This window comes from Chroicocephalus ridibundus, chromosome 1, assembly GCF_963924245.1.
Source record: "Chroicocephalus ridibundus chromosome 1, bChrRid1.1, whole genome shotgun sequence".
Taxonomy (NCBI): Eukaryota; Metazoa; Chordata; class Aves; order Charadriiformes; family Laridae; genus Chroicocephalus; species Chroicocephalus ridibundus.
This window is the reverse complement of record NC_086284.1, coordinates 35,010,509-35,032,985: the sequence shown is the minus strand read 5'-3', so window position 1 is coordinate 35,032,985 and position 22,477 is coordinate 35,010,509. Positions and strand designations below refer to the sequence as shown.

At 40.3% G+C, this 22,477-nt stretch overlaps 1 protein-coding gene across 2 annotated transcripts in view; it reads left to right on the top strand.

Annotated features, from left to right (window-relative positions):
* Positions 1-1,839: 1,839 nt before the first annotated feature.
* Positions 1,840-22,477, top strand: part of GTF2F2 (general transcription factor IIF subunit 2) — a 93,652-nt gene continuing 73,014 nt past the window's right edge. Inside the window, exons 1-5 of one of the 2 annotated variants that reach the window (XM_063334722.1) lie at positions 1,840-2,017; positions 9,716-9,789; positions 10,302-10,320; positions 11,751-11,895; positions 20,115-20,153. In XM_063334722.1, the coding sequence (XP_063190792.1) occupies positions 1,952-2,017; positions 9,716-9,789; positions 10,302-10,320; positions 11,751-11,895; positions 20,115-20,153 (343 nt within the window). In that variant the 5' untranslated portion in view covers positions 1,840-1,951. The remainder of the gene's footprint in view (positions 2,018-9,715; positions 9,790-10,301; positions 10,321-11,750; positions 11,896-20,114; positions 20,154-22,477) is intronic. The other variant, XM_063334731.1, reaches the window with a different exon arrangement.

The window sequence follows — 22,477 nt, the reverse complement described above, 5'->3', positions numbered from 1 at the left end:
GGTCTAGTGGGAGGTGTCCCTGCCCATGGCAGGGGTGTTGGACTAGATGATCTATAAAGGTCCCTTCCAACCCAAACCATTCTGTGATTCTAGGAAAATCATACCACTGAGCCCCTCATTTCTGCCAGACCCATCACCAAGCTGTTTTGTAGGAGGGTGGGGAACAGCACGTACCCTGAAAAATGACCTGAGAGCTTTTGGCTGTGGTTGAGAGTGCAGTATTGGAGTTATGCTGGAGGACTGTGCTGGGTACAGAGAGCAAGGTGGGATACGGCTGCATCCATACCTTCTTGGATATCCAGCCATGCCTCTGGTTTTCTCTTGTTCTCAAAAAGACTCCAGGAGCAAACTGTCCCATGTACAGCACAGAGATTCAGTGGAGTAGGACTCAAAAGTAAACTGTAAAGTGATGGTATTTGTCTGTGTAGATCCACCTATTTTCCAGATGAACAAAACCTAAGGGTCTTAGACCAATAATATTTGGGGGTCGGTCACACAGTCCCAGGAACAGTGGCTGTTTTTACCACTGTTAAGATGCATCTGCTCTCATTTTTGTTAGCATTTGGGGAGATGCCTCTGGGGTGTCTGTGAAATGTTGTCTTAATGAAATCTGAATTTTTAGTGGAAGCCAACTAACACTATAACCTTCATCCACCCTCTCATCTGAGTTCTGCAGACAAGTACAGTTCCAATGTGAAAAAAAACTTCATCTTTAAATGCAATTAATCCTAATCAGAATAGTTCAATGTTAGCTGCTCTTGCTTCAGAGATGCATAAAAGCATTGCCCTCCTTGGTTACCTAGATGCTTGCCTATAAATAGAAAGGCAGGCTATTGTATCTGAGATGTAATACCGAGATGGTTTTCTGCGAGCCAGGTGAGCAACGTTTTGTGTATTTTATCAGAAATATGCCCTGCTTGCTGCTGGTGGAGTCTCAGACGGAGCAAGACCTTCGCTGATGTGCAACCAGACTTCAGGGAGGATGTAAACCCGTACTGGGGAGAAATCAGAGAGGAACGGACACGACCAGAGGTCTAGAAAATATGACCTATGAGACAAAATTAAACAAAGTGAGGTTGTTTTGTGTAAGCGGAGACAAACCAAAGGGATACATCTCAGTGAAGGGATAAAGTAAAACTGCAGAGAGGAAGGGAATAAAACGCTCTCTGTGTCCACAATGGATAGAGGAGAAATAATGAGCTTAAAATGTAACAAGGGAAACAGTATAGCTGTTAGGAAAACTACCCCGGCGACAGGGACAGAGCCATAAAATAGGGACTTAGAGAGGTTATCTAAGACAAATCCCCGCATCTCGAAGCAGAACTGGCAGGCACCTGCTCTCTCCTGACCTAAGACATCTTCAGTGCCCGAGACGCCATCCCATCTTCGGACAGCCTGTTCCAACGCTTCACCGTGAGCTCCCTTTGCAGAAAGTTAAGCCTAATTCTTCCCTGTTTATCCATGGTAAACGATTCACCTGCTCTTTTTTTCTCCCTTCTGTGACATCTGGGCACACGGTGCTGCTTTGACCCCTTTCCCCAGCGCTGCTCCCCAGCCCGCCATTTCCTGCCCGCTCAGGAGAGCCCTGTCATGGCGCTGTCTCCTCTCTCCAGACTGCTCCTCCAGTTTCGCTAGATCATTTTGCATCCTGCTGCCGTTCTCCAGCATGCCGGGATAACCCTTCCTGTAGGGGGAGAGAATAACTTTTTGTGGCCGCCTTGTCGAGGCCCCTCCCGGCAGCGTCCGCGCCGGAGCGGGGACTCGAACCCAGGTCCCACGCCAGCAGGGGCCCATCGTCCCGCCATGCTCAGCGAGCGGAGGAGATTTGTCCGCCGCGGGCCGCCGTCTGCCGGCGGTGCGTTGCTGTGCGGGTCCGGGCGGGTACAAGCGCCGCCGGGAGCAGGAAGCGCCAGTCCCGTCCTCTGCCTGGGTGCCGGCCACCTGCACCGCCATGAGCGAGAAGGGCGAGCTGGACCTCACCGGGGCCAAGCAGAACACGGGCATGTGGCTGGTGAAGGTAAGAAGCCGCCGGCGCTCCCCTGGGCTCGGCCTGTGGCGGCCGGGCCTCCCCTCCCGTCCCCGGCCTGGCGGCGGCCGGCGGCTCCCATGGAGGAGGAGGCCGGGCGGCCGCGCGGAGCGGGGCCGCGCCTGAGACGCGGGGGAGAGCCGGTCTGCGGTGTGGGGCCGGGGTTGCCCAGTGCCCCCCTTCCCCTTCTCGTAGGCGCGGGCGTGGCGGCTGCTGCGGTAAAGGGAACGCCAGCAGGGAAAACTGGGCTACCCGGCAGCTGTCCTTGGGCCCTGCTTTATTAAGGGTAACAAACAAACTTTTATTTCCCCCAAAGTCTGAGAGTCGGAGAAAGTTTGAGTTCTCCCAAATTCACATCCTGCTTTAAAAAAAAAAAAAAAACCAACAAAAAACCAATAAAAACCCCAAACCAAAAAACCCCAAGAAAAACAAACACCTTGCGTCTTGTCACTACACCTCATCTTGGTGCTAGAAAAGTATAGCTATAGTGAAGGTGCTGTGAAAAGATACAAAGATCTTTAGATCAAACCCAGGCATCTGCCTGCTGTGGGTCCACGCTTGCATCTCCTGCTGCAAACTAGGCCATGGTGTTTGTATCTTGCCTACATACCAGCTCTGTTCTGTGGAGGATCTTTCTATCAAGATGGCTTGGCTGCTTCTGCTGGTAACAGGAAGCCTTGGCTCAGGAAAGGGGAGACTCAAAGCTCTAGTCCCCTGTGGGTGTACACCCATTGTTCTAGATGTGTATTTGTTCTGTCTGGGGAGAAACAGTAGCCTCCTCTTCCTCCTTTGGGGATGGAGAGAAAAGGTTCAAACCATTAACTTGAAAGAACCTGCAAGGACAGGGTAGTACCCAAATACTGGTCTTGTGTGGTAAAGGAGTGTGACACCGTTGTAATTCAACTACCAAAACATCTTATTGTGGCCCTTGAAAATGGTGGGGAATTTCAGACTTACTTTGCAGTGCAGTATTTCTGATGGTAAGTAGGTCACTGCATCTGACTTCCTCTTCTGTACTGATACCTGAGTGTCTGGTTTCATGAAACTATAACGAACACTGCGTAGTGCTCTAGTTGTAATAGCTTATCCAGCACAGTAAAAATGAAGGCTGACATCAGAAAGCTGCAGAAGTATATCATGATATACTGAGTGACAGGATGATAAAATGGCAGATGAAATTGAGAGCTGAAAAATCTAATCTGACATGCATAGAGAATAACTATTCTAATTATACGTACACAGCAATTGGGTCTCCGCTGGCGGGTGCCATTCAGGAGGAGGTTTCGGTTTTCAGCAGATGTGGATAACTCTATAAGAATGCCATGTCAAATAAGCAGATTCAACATTCGGCATGATTACAAAAGAGACAGAGAACAAAAAACAAAATATTATTGCGCCATCACGTTGCCTGTATCCTGAATATGGTGTGTAGTTCTGGTCTCATCCTCCCCATCGTGGGAAGTATACAACGGACCTAGAAACAGTACAGAGGAGAGCACCAGGGATGATCTGGGGAACAAGGAATGGTGGCGGTGGAGGCAACTCCTAAATAACATTGTTACCTTTCAGGTTAGCAAGAGGATAGATTTGGAAATCTTACAGAGGTCTGAAGTAATGAGAAATTTCACAGGTGGATAAGGACGAAGTGAATAAGTAAAGGTGAACAGGGAGGAGTTGGGTCGAACACAAGAATTAGGAGTGCGTCAAATTAATTCCTCTGGCAGGGCTCACAGCAAACAAAGCAGGTACCATTTTGCACAATATGTAGTTAAATTTTGGAACTTGTTGCAGTAGGAAGTTGTGAACGTCAAAACTTCGCAGAAGCTCAAAAAGCCCTTTGACAAATTGAGTCCAGAAAATCGTATTGAGAGTTTAAGAATGAATATGCTTCCATACCACATGACTGCTGAGTAAAAGATCCTAGAAATTAAAGAGTATGCTGAGGAAATGCCTTTGCTTCTTATGTTCTCCTGTTCTTCCTGAAGTATCCACTGCTGGCTGCATTTGGAGACAGGACACGGAACTTGCTTGTTCACTTGAACACTTGAAAACGTTGGTGTTTCTTGAAGCACGTCAGAAATTTTCAGGCACATCTGTGCTTACAGTTGATGACACTTGGTGAGCAGAGTGCTGCCTGGTTTAATGAGAAAACCAAACTAGAAGGAACACTTAAATTTTACTCTTCCGAGTAAGTGTTAATATAATCCTTCATGCATGTGGTCTGAACTTGTAATTTCTCTGTCTTCTTGCATAATAATGATAATAAAAAAAAAAAATTACAAAGTTGCTAATATTGATAGGCCATAGCAAAGGATGTGCAGGATTTTATCCTTTGAATTCCTTCAGACCTGAACTTGGAAACAACCATCCTTGTTACTGGGACCTTCAACACACTCAGAGGCATGCCAGAGTGTAGCACCTGCACTTCTTATCTTCGCTAGCTGGGATAACAAGGCTGAATTTATCCTTCCTTTGAGGGAGAGAGCAATCAGTTCTGCTGGAATAAAAAACCTGGCTGATTTAATTTCTTTTTAGCACGTATTATGCTAGCACAGGAAGTGTTCCAGAGAGACTACTTAACAGGCAATATAAAAATGTAGTGATGAGTATTTTAGAAGCATAAGCAGTAAGAGGAGGTATCAGAAATTGAGTGAGTTGCTTTAATACAAACCCAGAAAGCAACTGAAATAATTCTTTATGTGTTTTCAGTGAAAGCTAAGATAGGGAAATATTATAAGAACTGTTGATTATGTACTTGTGATAAAGTGAGGCACATGTGGTGTTAGCCATTAGAATTGTTAATTTCTTGTCCCCTGTGTGGTGGTTTGTTTTTTTAATTTAATCTGCTGCATTGATCTATATTTAGAAAGATGATATCTTTATATAGTTTCTTTTTTGTAAAGAAAACAAAAACATGGAACCTGACATCAGCCTTACTCAGTTTCTGAGGTACATACTGCGTACAGATTGCTATATAGAGAAAGAGCTAACTTAATTTCATACAGAGAATTGGAAGTAATTTATTACAGGTGGGGGCTGCTTGTGTGTTTTGTTCTAAAGGCAGATAGGAAGCTGTGAATAAGCTGAAAGATGCATGGAGTGGGGGCCTTCATGTTGTGCAGTAACTGTAGGGTGCCTCGTGTACTGGAGCCCGGGTGTTTGCGTGATGTGAGTAGCAAGAGGAAAACAGCAGTGTGAAGGGGTCTTGAAGTGATGCTACTTAGTACGTCAGATTTCTTCTCGTGATTAAACTGTATGGGGTTTTTTTGGCGAGAAGAGTGTTCTTACCTACAAATCCCAGAGTAAAGGTCACTTGTCTTGAAAACGTTCAGTAGCCTTGCTGTATGGTTGCTACTCTGTCCACAACTCAGTCTTCCTGTGGGTATCTATTTTTCAAAATCCTGCTGTGAGATCTTTGAAAATTCTTTCTGCCCTGTAAAAGCAGGTCACTCTTGTTTTCTATATGTTCTTTCAATTAGTGTTAAGAGTTTGAAAATGGATTGTTCTCTGTACATTAAACTTCTATTATGCTAAAATTAAAAGGAACTAGCAAATTAATACGACTACAGTGTGTAAGACTTTATTTAATCTTTCCTGTCGTTGTTTATGTCATTAGCATGGAGCTACAGAGTTTAGCATGTGGTTTTGTGAGTACCATCTGGTTTTAACTGAAGTATCTGTGTATAGCTAGAAGTAATCCTTTGATCACAGTCCTTCGTAACCCTTTTTCTTTGTCAGCGTAGCCCTTGACCGCAGATAGTCCAGCAGAAAGATGATTAATTGCACTCTTTGAGACTGTTTACTGTGCAGCTGAAAGAAGTATGATTGATCTGCAGCCTCTTAATCTGAATAAATTCCCTGTCTGATTGTATTATATACCAAGTTGGTGATTTTAACAGCATGAGAGTCCTTCACTCCTTGTCCATTCATACTGAATGTGCACCTACCTTATTAGCTGGCAATATAAATTAGATACCGCTTAGGTGCGAGCACATAATAATATTTCTATTGAGTCACCTGGGGCACATGTCATAGCATTTATCTTGACTTTAGAAAGAAAATGACGTCTGATCTGGCACAAGATCTGCTGTAGAAAACTACCACTTTGGAAACTGGAAAAAATATGTATCGGCCAGTTCATGGCTTTCTGTTGTGCATTTGTGGCATTTTTGACCTGGACTGACATTTAGTTTGGTTGAGCAGTTGGAGGACATCTGGATTTTCTAGCTATTCCACAGTACTTTATGGAAAGCAGAGACTAAAGTAAAGTAGAGACTAAAGGAAAGTGCGAAGCACCACTACAATGTTTTCTGGTTTTTTTTTTGTTTTTTTTTTTTTTTTTTTTTTTTTTTTTTTTTGAAGAACAGGTAAATGCAAGGTCAACATTAATTCCTTTGAGCTTTCAGAAGCTAGCAGGTTGCTGTTTGTCAGCAAGTTCCTGGAACAGGCTCTTCGCCTCTTCAGCTGTGCAGTGAAACTTGTCTTAGTTTTAGTCTGTACAAGACAAAAATCAGACTACAACGTGCCTCTTTGCTGCTTGAAACAGAAAATGCCACAGGCATAGCTTAGTACGTTTATTTTTCTCACTGGCTGTCTCTCACACCGTTTTTCTACGTGGGCACAGATGTTTTCAGTAGCTGTGAATTGTGTGAGCCAGAATAAACTTTGCTGTACCAGTAAAGAATATTGCTGCAAAATAAAACAACATAGACTTGTCCTGATGTGTCATGAGCATATGAAGAAAAAAGATATAAAATTCCTATACCTGAATGCTTCTTTAGTATGTGGCGTTGGAACAGTAAATGATTTTTCCTTTATCAAGTCACTGTTTTGCGAGATGCTTAGACTACTGTAGGTCTTCAAGATTATGTTCTCCCAGTGACTGCTGCTTCCTTACTAGAAAGAAAGGGGTTTATAGGAAGTAGTAGCTTCTATTAGACTGCTTTCAGCTGTTTCCTTTTGAAAAAAAATCTGTAATTTCCATAACACTTGAACATGTTACAGTTAGTTTTAAATAGTCAGATGTGAGATTGTCCTTACTGCCTCAGGTCTGTATTCCATCTCTTGATGTGCCATGGTACTTCTGTGCATAATAGCTTGTGTGTAGGGGGAAATTGCTCCAATCTCACATTTGTTGTACTAATGTGTCATGTTCAGTCTTTGTAAAAAGCCATCATAGAAAAGACAGTTGTAATTGCTGAATGGTGGGGAAAAAACCTGTGATCTGCAGATCTACGTGATCTGCAAAACGCTGCACTCGGCGCTTATAGCTGATTGAGCTGGCTTCTTGCAAGGAAAGGTAGACATGGCTAGAATTGATGCCATGTGGTGGAGCAGAGAAGGTAGAGAAGTTCCTTGTTCCTCTGGGGCTAAACTGAGAAGCTTGAAGTGCCTCACCAGGGCTGGATGCACAGACACATGAGCTGAGCTGGGAGCTCCTCTGTGCAGCAGAGCAGCAGCAGCCACCAGTGCAGCTCACCTTCTGAAGTCCTGGGGAACTGCGCACTCATAAAGTGTTCAGATTTATAGGTGTTCATCAGCAATAGCACCGTATATCAAAACAAACACTTAACCTTTTGATTTCACAGAATAAGTGGTGTTTGTCATCTTTGAGCTTTCCTGGTCTTTAAAGAGAACCGGAGTAGCTCTGCTGAGCACTGGACACCTTCTCCTGGCATTACTATCTCCAGAAAAAGGAAGTGCTGTTGCTGCTGCACACAGGTGTGCACGCTTCATCACATCTGGGACACATCTGGGAGTCTGAGGAGTGTGAGAATGCGGCACAGCAGCAGCAACAAGGCATTGAGGCTGTCTGTCGAAGTGCCAGATGCTGGGGTCTAGTTTACCTGGCAGTATTTAGCTGGTACTTTTTTGGCCAGAGAGTGGAGAGGCAGGCTGTGAGTTCAGCTAATGCTACGTTGTTGGGAAAAAGAGGAAAAACGGATCTGCTTGGAAAGCCAGCTTCCAGCTTGTTGGTTGGTTACGTAGGCGCCTTTACTATCCATGATGAGCCATGGTCACCGATGCTGCAGATACCAAAACCTTTGTAACTGAAGTAATTTGTATGTAGGTGAGTCATCATCGCTGGAGGATGTTTTATTCCTTGGATGTATCAGGTGAAGCAGGGCTGCTTGTTCCTGTCCCTGCACTGACCTCTGCTTTGAGCAGCCGTTTGGGAAAATGGGTTGGGAAAGTGAGCTGTTTTGGTTTTTCCATCCACTAAATACAAAATCAGCACAGCTAAAACGTGGAAGTCCCCCACACCTCCCAGCCAGATCAGTGTGCTCTTTCTATACGCTGACCAGCTGCACAAAAACTTTTCCCAGTGCAGTGGAGGGGTGGGAATGAGTGATGGGGGCAGATCGGCCTAGGGTAGTTCTGCTTTTGGAGAAGTGGACATCTGGTGGGAGTAGGGATGCTATTTGCTGCTCAGTGTGTCTGAGGTTCCCAAACTCTAAGCCGTCCCTTCACATCACCTTTTGGTCTCTGAGTTGTGATTGCCTAACTTCTTATCATTGTGCTTGGTTGGTTGATTTTTTTTTTTTTTATCTTTTTTTCCCCAAAGAGATGATAATTTCTAATGAATATTTAGTGTATAAACTCCTTACATTAAGAATATGATGCTTATCTCTTTTTGCCTTTCATGATTGGATAATAGTATTTGAGATTGAAGGTATTATAAGATTTTCCCCTCATTTGGGGAATCTGGGACTCTACACTGGCCTTATTTTTGTGCTACTTTATTCTTTTTGCTCTCCCTAATGGAATGTATATGTAACAGCTTGGGAAGTGGGCCCGTGTGAACCTCATGAGGTTCAACAAGGTCAAGTGCAAAGTCCTCTACCTGGGTTGGGACAACCCCTGGTATCAATTACAGGCTAGGGCATAAATAGATTGGGAGAAGCCCTGCAGAGGACTTGGGGGTACTGGTGGATGAAAAGCTGGACATGAACTGGCAACGTGCACTCACACCCCAGAAGGCCAACTGTATCCTGGGCCGCATCAAAAGAAGCGTGGCCGGCAGATTGAGAGAGGTGATTCTGCCCCTCTGTTCTGCACCGGTGAGACCCCACCTGGAGTACTGTGTCCACCTTTGGAGTCCTTAGCACAGGAAAGCCATGGACCCGCTGGAGCGGGTCTCTAGGACGGCCACGAAGATGTTCAGGCGGGTGGAGCACCTCCTCTATGAGGACAGGCTGAGAGAGTTGGGGTTGCTTTGCAACTTTTCAGTACTTAAAAGAGGCTTATAAGAAAGATAGGGAGAGACTTTTTAGCAGGGCCAGTTGCGATAGGACAAGGGCTGATGGTTTTACACTGAAAGAGGGTAGATTTAGACTAGATAGAAGAAGGAAATTTTTTATACTGAGGATGGTGAGACACTGGAACATGTTGTCCAGAGAAGTGGTAGATGTCCCATCCCTGGAAACATTCAAGGTCAGGTTGGACGGGGCTCTGAGCAGCCTGATCTAGTTGAAGATGTCCTTGCTCATTGCAGGGGGGTTAGACTAGATGACCTTTAGAGGTCCCTTCCAACCCAAACCATTCTATGATTCTATATTGTCTACTATGTTTACGTCATACTGTATTCTGAAGTGGTCAGGGTAAAAGTATTTAAAGTATATACACATACACAATTTATATAGAAGTTTTAAATCTGCTTTTTTTTTGAAATCTGTCGTCTTTTCTTAGGTCCCCAAATACTTGTCGCAACAGTGGAATAAAGCTTCAGGAAGAGGTGAAGTGGGAAAACTAAGGATTGCCAAGTAAGCTCTTACTGTACCTTTATTGGTTACAGTTCTTGAAAGTTACCTGCAGTAAAATAGATTATGTTGCACCTTTTATAATACATAATCCTGTTTCTTGCAAACACTGTGCATATTTCTCTGATATCTGAATGTTACTTGCTTGTATAGTGATTATGAATATAAATTATATGAAATTATACTGGGGAGTGGCTGTATCCCTTTACATGATATTTGATTTCTTAAACCCAGGAAATATGCACATCTAACTGGAGAATGTTCTTTAACTTACATGTGCTATTTTGCTACTTCTGTTCTCACCTGCTGACTTTTCCCATTTATTCTTGGGCATCAGCATAACAAAAAAAATTTGAACAGCTCAGGAGTGAAGATGAGTAACAAAACTAGAATTTGAATTTTCTTTTTGATTTAAAAAAAAAAAAAAGCAGGGAAAAAGTAGAAATAAAAAAAGGGAAACAATACTTGTGGAATTAGATTATGGAAACTAAAACATTGAATATTTTCTTTTGCAGAAATCAAGGAAGAACAGAAGTAAGTAATTACTAAATACAAAGGCTGTGAATGTGTTATATTTTGAATTCTAAGAATTGTTTATAACATGCTGGTTTCTCATGTCACGCATTTTTTGTTACACCTGTAACGAAGCATTCTACCACAGAATCAGGAGAGAATTCTGTTCGTAGCTCTGCCCATAGATTTACTTTGGGACTTTCATCAGGTCTCTTTGTTCCCTTAGTTTGTTTAGCCATCTGTAAAAAGCAATTGTAGTAGTGACCTTCTCTCGAAACGTTTTGAAATGTGTTAGTGCAAAAGGCTGTCTGAGAACTGAGGAGGAGGATGATAAAGCAACAGAAGTTGGAGATGGAGGCTTGCAATTTCAGGAAGTCTTTTATTTGGAATTTGGTTCCACTAAATATAAAGCAATTGGAAGGTTTTTGTGCATGCAAAGTTAGCTGCTTTAATTAGCAGCCTCGATGAATAATAGTTATTTCCCATATCTTTTACAGGAGATAAAGGAAGTTGTATTAATTACAGTTACTTCAAATATCGTGTAGGTCTGTCACTGAATTGGAAGAAACTACGGACAAAAAAAAAATGTCAGGGAAGCAGGCTGCATTTGCCATTTGATAACTTGGCCAAACTCCTTTTGGTGGAGAGGGTTCTACTGGAGGTTTGGATGTTTGATTGGATTCTTCTAGGTTGGAATATATGAGCCAACCTCCCTAATTTTGTGAGCGCCACACCAAAATTTTGATATTGATGAGAGCCACGAAGCTCATTTTGCAGTCGGTGTAGAGCCAAGCAGTGAGGAACCCCCAGAGGATGGGTGGCTTCCCGAGGACCCTGTTGCTGCATGGCAGAATGGGGCTGAGCGGAACGTACAGGAAAAGTGCGCAATCCCGCTCTGAAATATCCCTCTTCAGGTTTCTTGTTGTGTCCTGCAGCTAGGGATTCTGGTTACCTAGTCCCCCCGGAACCTCCTCAGCTTCTGTTTTGGGCATACAATGTAAACATAGCAAAGGAGATGTATTTGAACCTCTCCTGGGCTGCATGTGTTTCAGGAATCCCTGGGCTAATAACACTTGCTGTGGTACATTGGCGCTTTTCCTGCCACTCAGCTGGCCGTGTTAAACATTTTAAAGCACTCATGCTGAACAATGTCTGAAAACCTATCGTGCCTTACATTTTAATAAGTAAAATAAAATTGTTCTCTGACTTCAGGAGGAAGTAATTTACAGTTTTTTTAAAAACATAAATAATTTTTATTAAGTACGTGAAAGCATTGAATTGTCTATTTCAACAAGAGATCAATATAGTGAGACTCTTATCCCACTCTCTATGTTTTTGAAATGGAAATGTGCTATACTGCTTGTGTTTTTCTCTTTTTTTTGTTTCCCCATAACTCGTAAAGCTGTGTAATTGAGTCTGTTTAGTAACACTGTGGTAATTGTGGCTGTTAGGTGTCGTTTACTTTGAATGAAGAGCTTGCAAGCATCAATGATATTGGAGGAAAACCTGCTTCAGTCAGTGCACCAAGGGAACATCCATTTCTTTTGCAAAGTGTGGGAGGACAGACCTTAACAGTGTTCACAGAAAGTTCAGTCGGTAAGTTGGAATTAAAGTTATTTGTTACGATTCTAGTATGCACGATTTCAATAAACTGAATGCTGTAAAGGCCAGAAGACTCAGAAGTCAGCTTTTGGGTCTCTTTTATTGTTAACTGCCTACGTAACACTGTTGTACTTTTTTTTGTGTCTATCTGCATACGATTGAACTTCTTCAGTTGAACATCTTCTGTTCTTCATAAGATTGAAGAACTAATTTAAGTTCTCATCACAGGGTTATCGTGTCCATTTCAGCTGTGGGTCTGCTGAAGAGAGCATGGAGTGCAGTACAGTGCATTGTGTATTCCCCTCTAGGATTTTCACTGGAAAAAATGTTTGTGTATTCCCATGTACTTTTGGGATAGACTAATTTATTTATTTTTTTCTCCTTGAATTGGTCTCTGCTGTGAATATAGTTTTATATGAATGGCGATTCTTCCTCTATCCACTTGAACAGATCCACTTTAGCAATAAACACATCTGTTCACCACATTTTCTTGAAGTATATCTTTGAAGTGTGTGTGTGTGTGTGTGTATATATATGTGTGTGTTTTAAGTGTATTAAAGCTTAATAAGGCCACAACACCAAACAGTGTACCAGTAAGGTTATAATTTTTCTCACTGGATTTCAACTGTTTGGCCTGCCTTAAGTTCAGCTCAGTAGCTGTATAGGATATTCAAGGTCATATGTCCTAAATTACATGTTAGACTTAAGGGACGTAGTAGTGATACACTGTACAATAAGTTCATCAGACTGCCTTGCATGTAACTCCCATGCGCTGTAAGCTTTTCTACTGATATTACCCAGTCACGTTCTGGATGTTAGAGAGAGGGAAGGAAGACGTGTGCAGAGCAGATCTCATTGTCTGCAGAAGGCATCTCAGTTTCAAGCGCTTAGGTTTTGGTGTCCCCAGGAGACAAGTAATAGTAATATTTTTTGATACCTCTGCCTTCTGTGGCATAGAAAAACTACAGCGTGACCAGCTTTTGATGTTTTGATCTTCATACGCTGGCAAGTAACTGCTGTGATGGCAGTGTCATGCTTTATCAAATAAATGAGGGAGGGAGAATGGCAACTCACAGGACAGTTAGAATACTTAGTAAGTTTGACTATGTCCTTTTTAAAATCTATTTTAAGGATTTAATGGCTGAGCATTGAGATACTAAGGTACAAGTAGCTTGGCTATCTCAGTTGTGTCCAGAAACACAAGCTCTTACACTACAACCAGGCACTTTTCATTTGTGATCCCTTTCTCTGAAACTAATGTAATCGTGTTATTGGGTTTTCACTTTAAAAAAATTGTATTTTCGTGTGTATGACTTACAATATTTTCAAAATGCTGGGTTTTATAATTCATAGATTACAAGTGTGGAAAGAGGGAGCAAGTTTTCAAGAATGTTGCAAGCATTTTAGTAGTACCTTTTTCATTTCATCCTTTTTCATTTCTCTGTGCCCCACCCTCAGAATGTTTGACAAAAGAGAGAGATTTCAGGTGTGAAGATATGTTTAGAGTATACGTGCAGTGACTTTTGCATGGTTGCTGCAAATCCCATGGCATTTTACTTCCCAAGACACCTTTTGATACAAAATACTGCTTCAAAAGTGGTAGCTTAAGCTGTAGTGAGTGCAGATACTGACTTGAATGTGGAGTATTTGTCATCAGAATGAAAGTCATTAGAATGTGATAGCTAGAAGATGCCCATTTATTTCTGGTTTACCATCTGTAATACCAGTGTCTCGAAACATTTAGGTACTTAGCTGTCCAATTTTTATTTAACCAATTAAAAATTTTTCATTTCTTAACAACTAGAAAATGTTATTCAAGGACCATGGATCTATTGAGTAGAAGCTGTTACATTAATCAGGAGCAAAGGGTAGTGAGTGAAATGAGAAATGTTTGGAATGAAGCACTGAATAAGCATAGACCCTGTCAAAATTGTTTTTGCTTCAGATTAGCAAGCATAACATGCAGTCAGTGAGTTTTCATGAAAACTTGCTTAAATGCAAAATGGCTAAAATGTGTTGCTGTTGTGTTAAAGCTGGCGTTGGCAGTACAATCAACAATAAACTTTAATGTGCTTTTCTTGCCTGACTTTTTTGGTTGTAAAGATGAATGTGACACAAATATTCCAAATCCCAGTCAGATTTCTTACAGACACCATGTTCCTGTAGCCACACTCTTGTGTTTAAATGTCGGTCGCTGGTATGTTTTGAGCTCCACAGCCGATTTCAGCAAATTTCATAGTCAATTACAGCTAGTGTGAAAACAGGTGTCTGAAGAGTAGAGCAAAACTATATGGATATCCCAACTGAAAGAAAGGCTGCTACCCTGTTTGATGCCAGAAAGTCCACATGGGAAAAACCCAGTATAATTATATCAACCATGGAAAAATACTTAATAAAAACTTACATGTCTTTGCACATCAGTCAATCTGCAGTAAGAGACAGTCACAGGAAATTGAAATTCATTCATTCTTATGTTCACAGACCAGTATTTGTCTTCAAATTATAATTGGCATATTTCTGTGAAAAGCATTGGGGATCTTGTTCCTTTTTCTTTTGCAAAGCGCACCATGTAACAGAATCAATATGCCAGCTTGAACCGTGGGCCAAAGATTAAGCTGGTATGGAAGTGCAGATGGCATTGCTAATGTTGCATCTGGGAGGATGCATTTGAAGAATTATGCAAATGAAATATGGATTAAAAAAAAGTGTTTCATGCACTATTGCTCTCATTCAATACCCTTTTTGAGGACTGAACTTGCCTAAAATGGAGCATAAATGACATAAACCTGTTGGATTTCTTTTCTAAAGGGTGGGGGGTTTTTGTTTGGGGCTTTAAGGTTCTTTTTCTGGTTTTTGGAGCACATTTAAAGCCCTAAAATGTATTCTGTGTGCGGTCCTCTAATCCTGGGATCCTTATGTTGTAGCGACCATCTTTTTGATGGTCTTTCAGAAAATGAATGAGAATGACTCTGAAATATTTTGTGATCTTGGAAGATGCTGCAGGGACTGTACATATTCTGGGTAATTTGGCACTTCACATAGACTCTTCAGGTCACTGAGAGCAACTAAGAGAGATCAAATTTGACAAGTAATTTAATATTTTCTGCATCGTGTAATTTCTAGACTTCTGACTGGATTTTCTGTGTGTTTTCTTTTGTCTTAACTGAACTTGCTTCAAAGACCTGCTGTAGTTGGAAGAAATCCTTTAGTTCTTACATTGTAAACCTTTGCATCTCTGGTGGTTCCATATTAGCTAATGGACAGCAGTAGGCTCCTCTGAGGTGCCACTTTTTTATGTCTGGAGTAATGAATTGCAGTTTCTTGGTCTTCTGCAGTGTGCGTACTAGATCTGAACTAATATACAGCTAGATAGATACTGTTAAAAATCTGGTCTACGCTGGCTTTCACATGTGGTGCACTTTCTGTTTAGACTAACTCTGGGGTTTGTCCTGTTTCTTTTCTTTTCCTATTTCTGTATTTTGAAATAGCTCTAATTAGTAATACAGAGCAGTACAATACACTCTGGAAGTAGCAGTTGGAAGGTATGTCCCTACTTTCTGTGCGTTGTCTTCATTGCTGGGCGAATTAGTAAGACCTGCGGTGGTGTTCTGAACATCAGTTTAGCAAAGCTGGCGGGAAGCGTGGCTTCTGTGACGGCTGCAGAGGGATCCAAAGCACAGTTGTCTCTTGCTGTCTAGGTCTTGCTGTCTAGGCTGGTTTTAGTATTATTTCTGCATTAAATATGAACTACATTCTGTTCCATAAACATCACCATATGTACATCAACAGTTGCTATGCAACAATGCTATTTGTGCTTCCAGTCATTTTATCTTATCTTTGTCATCAGCTATCATAGCTGTAATTTTTTGGGTGGGAGAGGAAAGGAGAGCATTTTGCATATATTTCAATGTCTTGTATTGAACAAAATGAATTTTTCATATGTGTATATAGCTAAGAACTATCTAAGGGCAAGTAATGGGTTTGATATAGGGTGTGTTTGGTTAAAATAGTTGGGTTTTTTTTTTTTCTCAGCTTCCTAGTGGCAGACACCCTGGCATAAGGAAGTGCTGTAATTTGACAGTTTTTTTTCTTGGTTGAAGGAATGGGAACATGCTTTTGTTAAACATTTAACAACAAACTTTTCTGATTGCGATTATAAATTAATTCCCTTACTGCTTTAATTGCCTGTTGCTTAATTTTTCTGCCAGCAAGTAGTTTAGGATTGTTGTCTCTAAATATAAATAAAAAATGCAGCTATGTTATGGATAATGATAAAAGTTTCTTACTGAGCCTTGTTCTTGGAAAAACGTGCTACTAATGTGACTTGGGAAAATGCAGACCTTGGCAGGCAATTGCATCCTTAACTGTAAAGGACTGATGGGTGGAGAGGAACATTGTACACTGTAGGCACAAATAAAGTATAAGATATATCTGTGAAGTTGGGTAAGATGACTCATTTTATTGAAATTTTGAATATATCTTCACAACTCCCCCTTCATAGGTGGGATTGCCTTAATGCCTATTTTGGTGACTTTAAATCCCTTCATGCTTGTTCCATTTTACTGAAAGTAAAAATTGTTTAGAGAACTCCATTGACAGCATGAATACCAGACCTTTGTTTCTGAGCAGCATTCATGCATGAGTTGTTTCACTGTTTTGCGCTTCACAGAGGATTGCTGCCTCTTAACACTGCGTTCTTCTCTGGTTTTCTGAGTCTTCTCTTACTTCAGAATCTCAATGAAATTCAATTTTTTTTTTTTTGTATTCCTGTTCAATAATACACATAACTCTGCCTGTATATCTTAGAACAGCTCCTTTATTCCCACACCCCTTGAATAGTCTCCCCTTGTTTGCGTTGTTTTTTTTTTCCCTTTATACAGCTTCTCATATATGAAGACACCTTCTCTGAGTTTGTACATGAATCACGCCTACTATATAACTTAACGTGTTTGTATTCCAGTGAAATTTAATAGTCAGAGGTTTGTATTCTATATTTGGTATATTTGTATTTTGAAATATCAGAAATACCCAGCCATTTAAAGAAATGTGAAGGGAAGGAACACTGATATAAATCCTGGAAAGGTGTTTCTTTCTTTCATTAAAGCAGTTACTCCTATGATTACATTTAATTATTTCCAGTAAAATACATAGCACTCAGAATCTTGATGCCTTGTGATAGTACCTCTGATCTTATTAGATGAATGTTTGGCTTCTCAAATTTTTCACCAAACTCTGATTTAGGAGATAAACGCCCTCCCTCATCCTTCTGCCGTCTTAGCTGTGCTGCTGCAGAGTTTTGATGTATGTCTGTCTACTCTAACAGTCCTTTCCAATTGTCTCTATTTGTTCGGGCTGTCACTTAACCACGCATTCCAGTCTCCAAAATGCTTTGGGGCCTTACTTAATGCTTCTTTGTTCCTTTATGTACTTTATTCTTTTATGGACTGCTGTTAGCAGAAGAGGAAAACCTATCAGCAGCCTCAGGATCAAAAGAAATAGAAGCAACAGCAGCCTTTCAGATCTCTGGCATTTATGCAAATTTCCAAATATTTGTGAGGATCATAAAGAAGATGCAACCCATGATCAGAAAAGCAGAATATGTGACTCAAGCTAGTCTAATTACACACAGCATTTTGATGGGTCGAGATTTTGTATGTATTATTGGGACATACGGTTCATTTAGAAAGCAACTGGGACTGCTTATATCATCTCTCTTCTCCATCTCTAAAAAATGAAAATTATATTTATTTACTTACTTCATATGAGTGTTGTGAGGATTAATGAATTATGTAAAATGGGTTCAGCTGGATAGCGGGGTGAGCTAATTTTCTTTTCATTTTTGTTATTAAAACTATTGACTGTTAATTCCTGTACAAATTTAAACAATTGAGGATATAATGCACAAAATACATGGGATCTTAGAATGGGCTCAGTGTGATAGTGTGATGGGAGTAGAACTGGCTTTCTGCCTACTTCAGTGACTTTGGTTTTTTCAGTCTCACTGAATGTGTATGTACTGCCCAGTACACTGTATGTGTAAAAAAAAAAAAAAAAAAAAAAAAAAAAAAAAAAAAAACCAAAAAAAAAAACAACCAACCCCTTCCCTAACCACCCCTCCAAAAAAACCCCCCACCAACAAAAAGACCAACAACCAACCAAACAACCCCAACCTGTTGATATTTATCTGTGACTTGCATGTTGTGGAGGAAGCTGAGCAGCTGTAGTCTACGTTGATAAAATATATTGGGTAGACATAGTACAACTTCCTTTACCACCCTTATGTTATTAGTACTGAGATTTTTGAAGCAGATACTTGTGACGTAATAATAACAAGAAGAAATTGTCTAATGATGGGAAAAAAAACCCCACACGCTTTTTTTTGCAAGGCTTGAATTTTGTCTGGGTTTTTTTTGTCTGTGTTGTTGAGGGCAGATTCTGTTGCTACAAGCCAACATACACACTCCCCCTGTAGACATGACACACATTTATTGTTATTTGAATCAGAGATGCCGTTAACAATTTTTACGTGTGATGTCTTATGCAGTAGTATTGGCTAGGTAGCTAGTCTTTTCATTGAAACAGAGTTAGAAAGAAACAGCTTTAAATCCAGCTGGTTCTTACATCTCACTCCAGGCAGGGATTGGTATCTTCATATATTTGCACATTTCTTCATTATGTCCTCTTAGCTTCTTGTGTGCGTTCTGAATGTTTTCCTAATTAAGTTATGACTGAGTTGGAGTATTGGTGGGGTAATAACATTATGCTGTAAATGTGCTAAATACACACAAAAAAAGTCAATGAGAAAATACATGCTTTTCTGCAAACAGGCTATCCTCCACATATATCTGAAAGTTGGCAGAGTTCTTAACTTGCTTTATGAATGCTCATGGGTGGGAAGAGACCATATAATGAGGTTTTCTCACTGAGAAAGTACATGCCTTCAGCTGCTGAGACTAATGACAGCCACCGGTAAAGAAAGAAGGATCTGCAAGATACCGCTTTTTCCATTTGCATTAGTCTTCAGGCTGCCAGCCATCTCAGTGAGTAAACAGGGCCATCAGCCATGAAAGCCAGCAAGAATCAGTGGCAAGAAAAAGGTTTTGTAAAATATTTCATGTTTTCAGGTCTCTTAGTATGCAGCCTGTAAAAGGCAGAAATGATCAAACTGACTGAACTCAAAAATTACTTTCCGAGTTAGAGCAGTAATTCACTCGCGCCGGTAAGTAAATAGTCTGTAATGATAGCTGTGACATCTCTGAGTTGAAAGCTAAGGACAACTCTATTTTATGATTTTAACTGTATTTCAGATAAGTGAAAGTGTTCATGTTATTTTCTACCTTAGAAGATGCGTAAAAAGGAGAAATATAGGAGGAGCAGTCAAATTTCAGGTTGTCATTTATGTAGAGGTTTAATTTCGTAGGATTTGGTAAGTGTTAGAACTGAGTTTACCAAAATACATCCGCCGGCTGCCATCTCTTCAAATGCTGGGTTGTAATTTCATGCAGAAAGCTGTTTCTGAATCTGACTCTGCCATTCACCCGAGTGATAATTTTTTGGCAAGTCGCTTTTCAACACTTATGTCAAGGTTTTTTCTTCATACATGCTTTGATTCTCTGCTCTGTGGAACAGGGGACGTTTCTGATTACGCGTAATTTCTGTACCTGACAAGTTGGGCTATCGTACCATTTGAGGGCCAATGGTCAGAAAGGGAAAAGACTGAAGAAATAAATCCTTGCGGGATCTGCAGAAAGGGTACAGAAGAGGTTGATCAAGTTCAAAAATTTACCTAATGCCAATTAAGAGTATTCTTCCGCAGGACCTTGATTTTTTTTTTTTTTTCAAATATACAAAAATAATATTCATTTGTCTAGAGTGACCAGTGAAATACATGGATACCATTAATTGCTGAAGTATAATGCTACTACTGATTTTGTATAAATGTGTAACTTCGTTCCTGCAGAGCTCGATCAGAGATTTAATGGAGTTCTCTCATATAAGTTGTGAGCTTGGGCACTAAAGGAGATATTTTTTTCTTTTGTTGCTCACTGTGGCAAACTATTCTTCAGAAAGTAAATTTATAAACATTGATCGAGCGATTGTGATTTTATCATAATTTATCATTCTTTGCTTTGCAACCCACTTTTTAGATGTATTTCAAATAATCAACACAGAAACATTACGTTTCCTTTTTGTTCATTTGTCTTTTTTTCCAGAAAGCCAACCAGAAGAAAAATCTGAAAGCAGCAGCGCTGGTGAGTGTGGACACTTTATTTGAAACACTTAAGAAATTGCTTATGACCGCACCTTTTCAGTCTTACTTTTCAATAAATCAATAGATTTAAAAAAAAAAAAAAAAAAAAGTTGGTTTTTTTTTTAATATTTCTAGGGTAGAATATCACAAAAATGAAAAATGACTTCATAAACTGATTGTCTACTGTAATCAAAAGCTTAAATTATTAATATTTTTTATTTAAATGAAGGGGGAAAATGATGAGGGAGAGCTTTAGAAATGTAATGTTCTTTTGAATATTATTTTAGATATTATTTTTCTTTATTTCTCAGCTCTTTTTTCTTTTTTTTAGATTGATTGTCTGTATCTTTCAGTTTGAATTCTTTCCTCTTGATTGGAAAGCTTGTCGCAAATTTCCACATCTTTTGTTCTTTGATTTTAATTGCATAGACTGCGCACTCAGAAAATTAGTGTTCTAGTATTGTACTTTCTTCAGTTTTTCTAATGAAAAAAATCTTTCTGCTGAAAGATTTATAAATTCTTTGGAAAGAGTCAAAAATGGTTAGTTGACTGATATTAACTACCAGTTACGTGTTAGTCAGTCTAATGATGTCTTGAGTACAGTTCGAAATTCGAAGGGGGCTTCTCAAACTGCAGTTGCTACAGTCGAAGTGTCGGGGTTTTTTACACGCTTCAGAGTACTAAATAGAAGTATTGCCCTTAGATTAGTATTTTTTTATGAAATGGGCAATGTGCTTAGATCAGATAGATTCCTAAGGCTACCTGATATCCCAAAGATTTTATTTCAGGTTGGAGCTAGTCTGTGCAGGTTGGAGCTAGTCTGTGCAGTCAATGGAAGGAGATGATTCTAGAAAGTTGTATTCTAACATAGGTGTGTGGAAGTGCAATTCCCCAGCAGCTGGAGCAGAGCTCTCTTGAGGACTTGTGCTCCTACTCAGCTCCCTTCTCTTCTGTTAAAGCCTTTGGGCTTACGTTGCCGAAATTCCCAGATGGGTACACGACAGCATGAGAATCCTACAGTGTCAAGCAGTGTTTAATAAAAATCCCCTTTTCTGCTTTTATTAAAGAGATGTTTCAAAAATATCATTAACGTACTAGTGCAAATAAGTGCCAATGTTAGCAAGAGCCTGTGAACCTGGGAAACTAGACACAGCTAATACAAAATATATAGACAAATCTCAGCCTTGTTAGTAGAGGGATTACGTCTGATGCACACAGATTAAATAGTACTGGGACTGGGCTGGCACTCTTAAGTGATAATGGCAGAGATAGTAGATGGAATGGAAAGAGTCTCATGCTCCTGTCTTTCTTAAAAAAACAATTCCTAAACATAAGACTAATGCTAGTGGGTTTTCAAAATGTCTTCTTGAAAGTAATTTTTTGGACACTTCAATGTGGAGATGTCCGGTTTTGCTAACATTTGACTTTTATTTGAATTGCATTTCAGCATCAAATGTTGTCAAAATGTATACTTTGTGTCTAGCCAGGAGTAGGGCTTGGGTTTTGTTACTTGTAGGAGGGAATTCTTTGCAATACTGAGATGCTTTTAATTACACTGGCTTAAGCGTGTCAAAAGACTAGTGTTAGAAATGTACAGTCTGTAGACATGTACTGAATTCACGGTGTGTTTTATAGCTTACAGTTTTTCTCTCAGTTACTTGTTAAAACCTGTTCACTCTGATTATATGTTAATTGTGGTGCAGCTTTAAGGTTATGAAGGGCTACTTTCTAGAGATTAGTGTTTTATACCACTTGAAAACTGAGACTCTCTGCTGTGGGGTGTTGTACGTAAAGCAGATCTTGAGAGTTTAACTGCTAAAATGAATCAGAGTTTTGATACTTACATTGCATTTCTCTGATGTTCTTCATTTGTAGGGATGCACCCTTGGTTTTGCTTGGCTTTGGGTTTTTTTTTTCTGTTTTGGTTTGTGTTTGAATGATTGAATTATCTGCTCTTCACTCTTGGCGTCTCCTCCTTGTTCTGCAAATATTGTGTAAGGTGGCCACGTGTTTAGTTGTTTGGATTTTTGCTTTGGTCAGAAGAATGAGTTAGTGTGTTCTGTGGGCTGCTTAAATACACTGACGAGATGAGTGCTAAACCCATTTGATGGAATCCAGCTGGTTATGGATTCATTTTCTGAGTGACTGTATTTGGTTACACAGAGGCATTTAAAGGAGGACTCTCAGACATCGGTTGTGCTTATTTGTTTATTCACTTTTTTGTCAAAACCATCGTGGAACTCAGGTGGCATTTTCCAAACTACCTCTCAAGTAATTCAGGTTATTGAGAGCTCCATTTTGCTGTTGATCTACTTTATCTTGGCC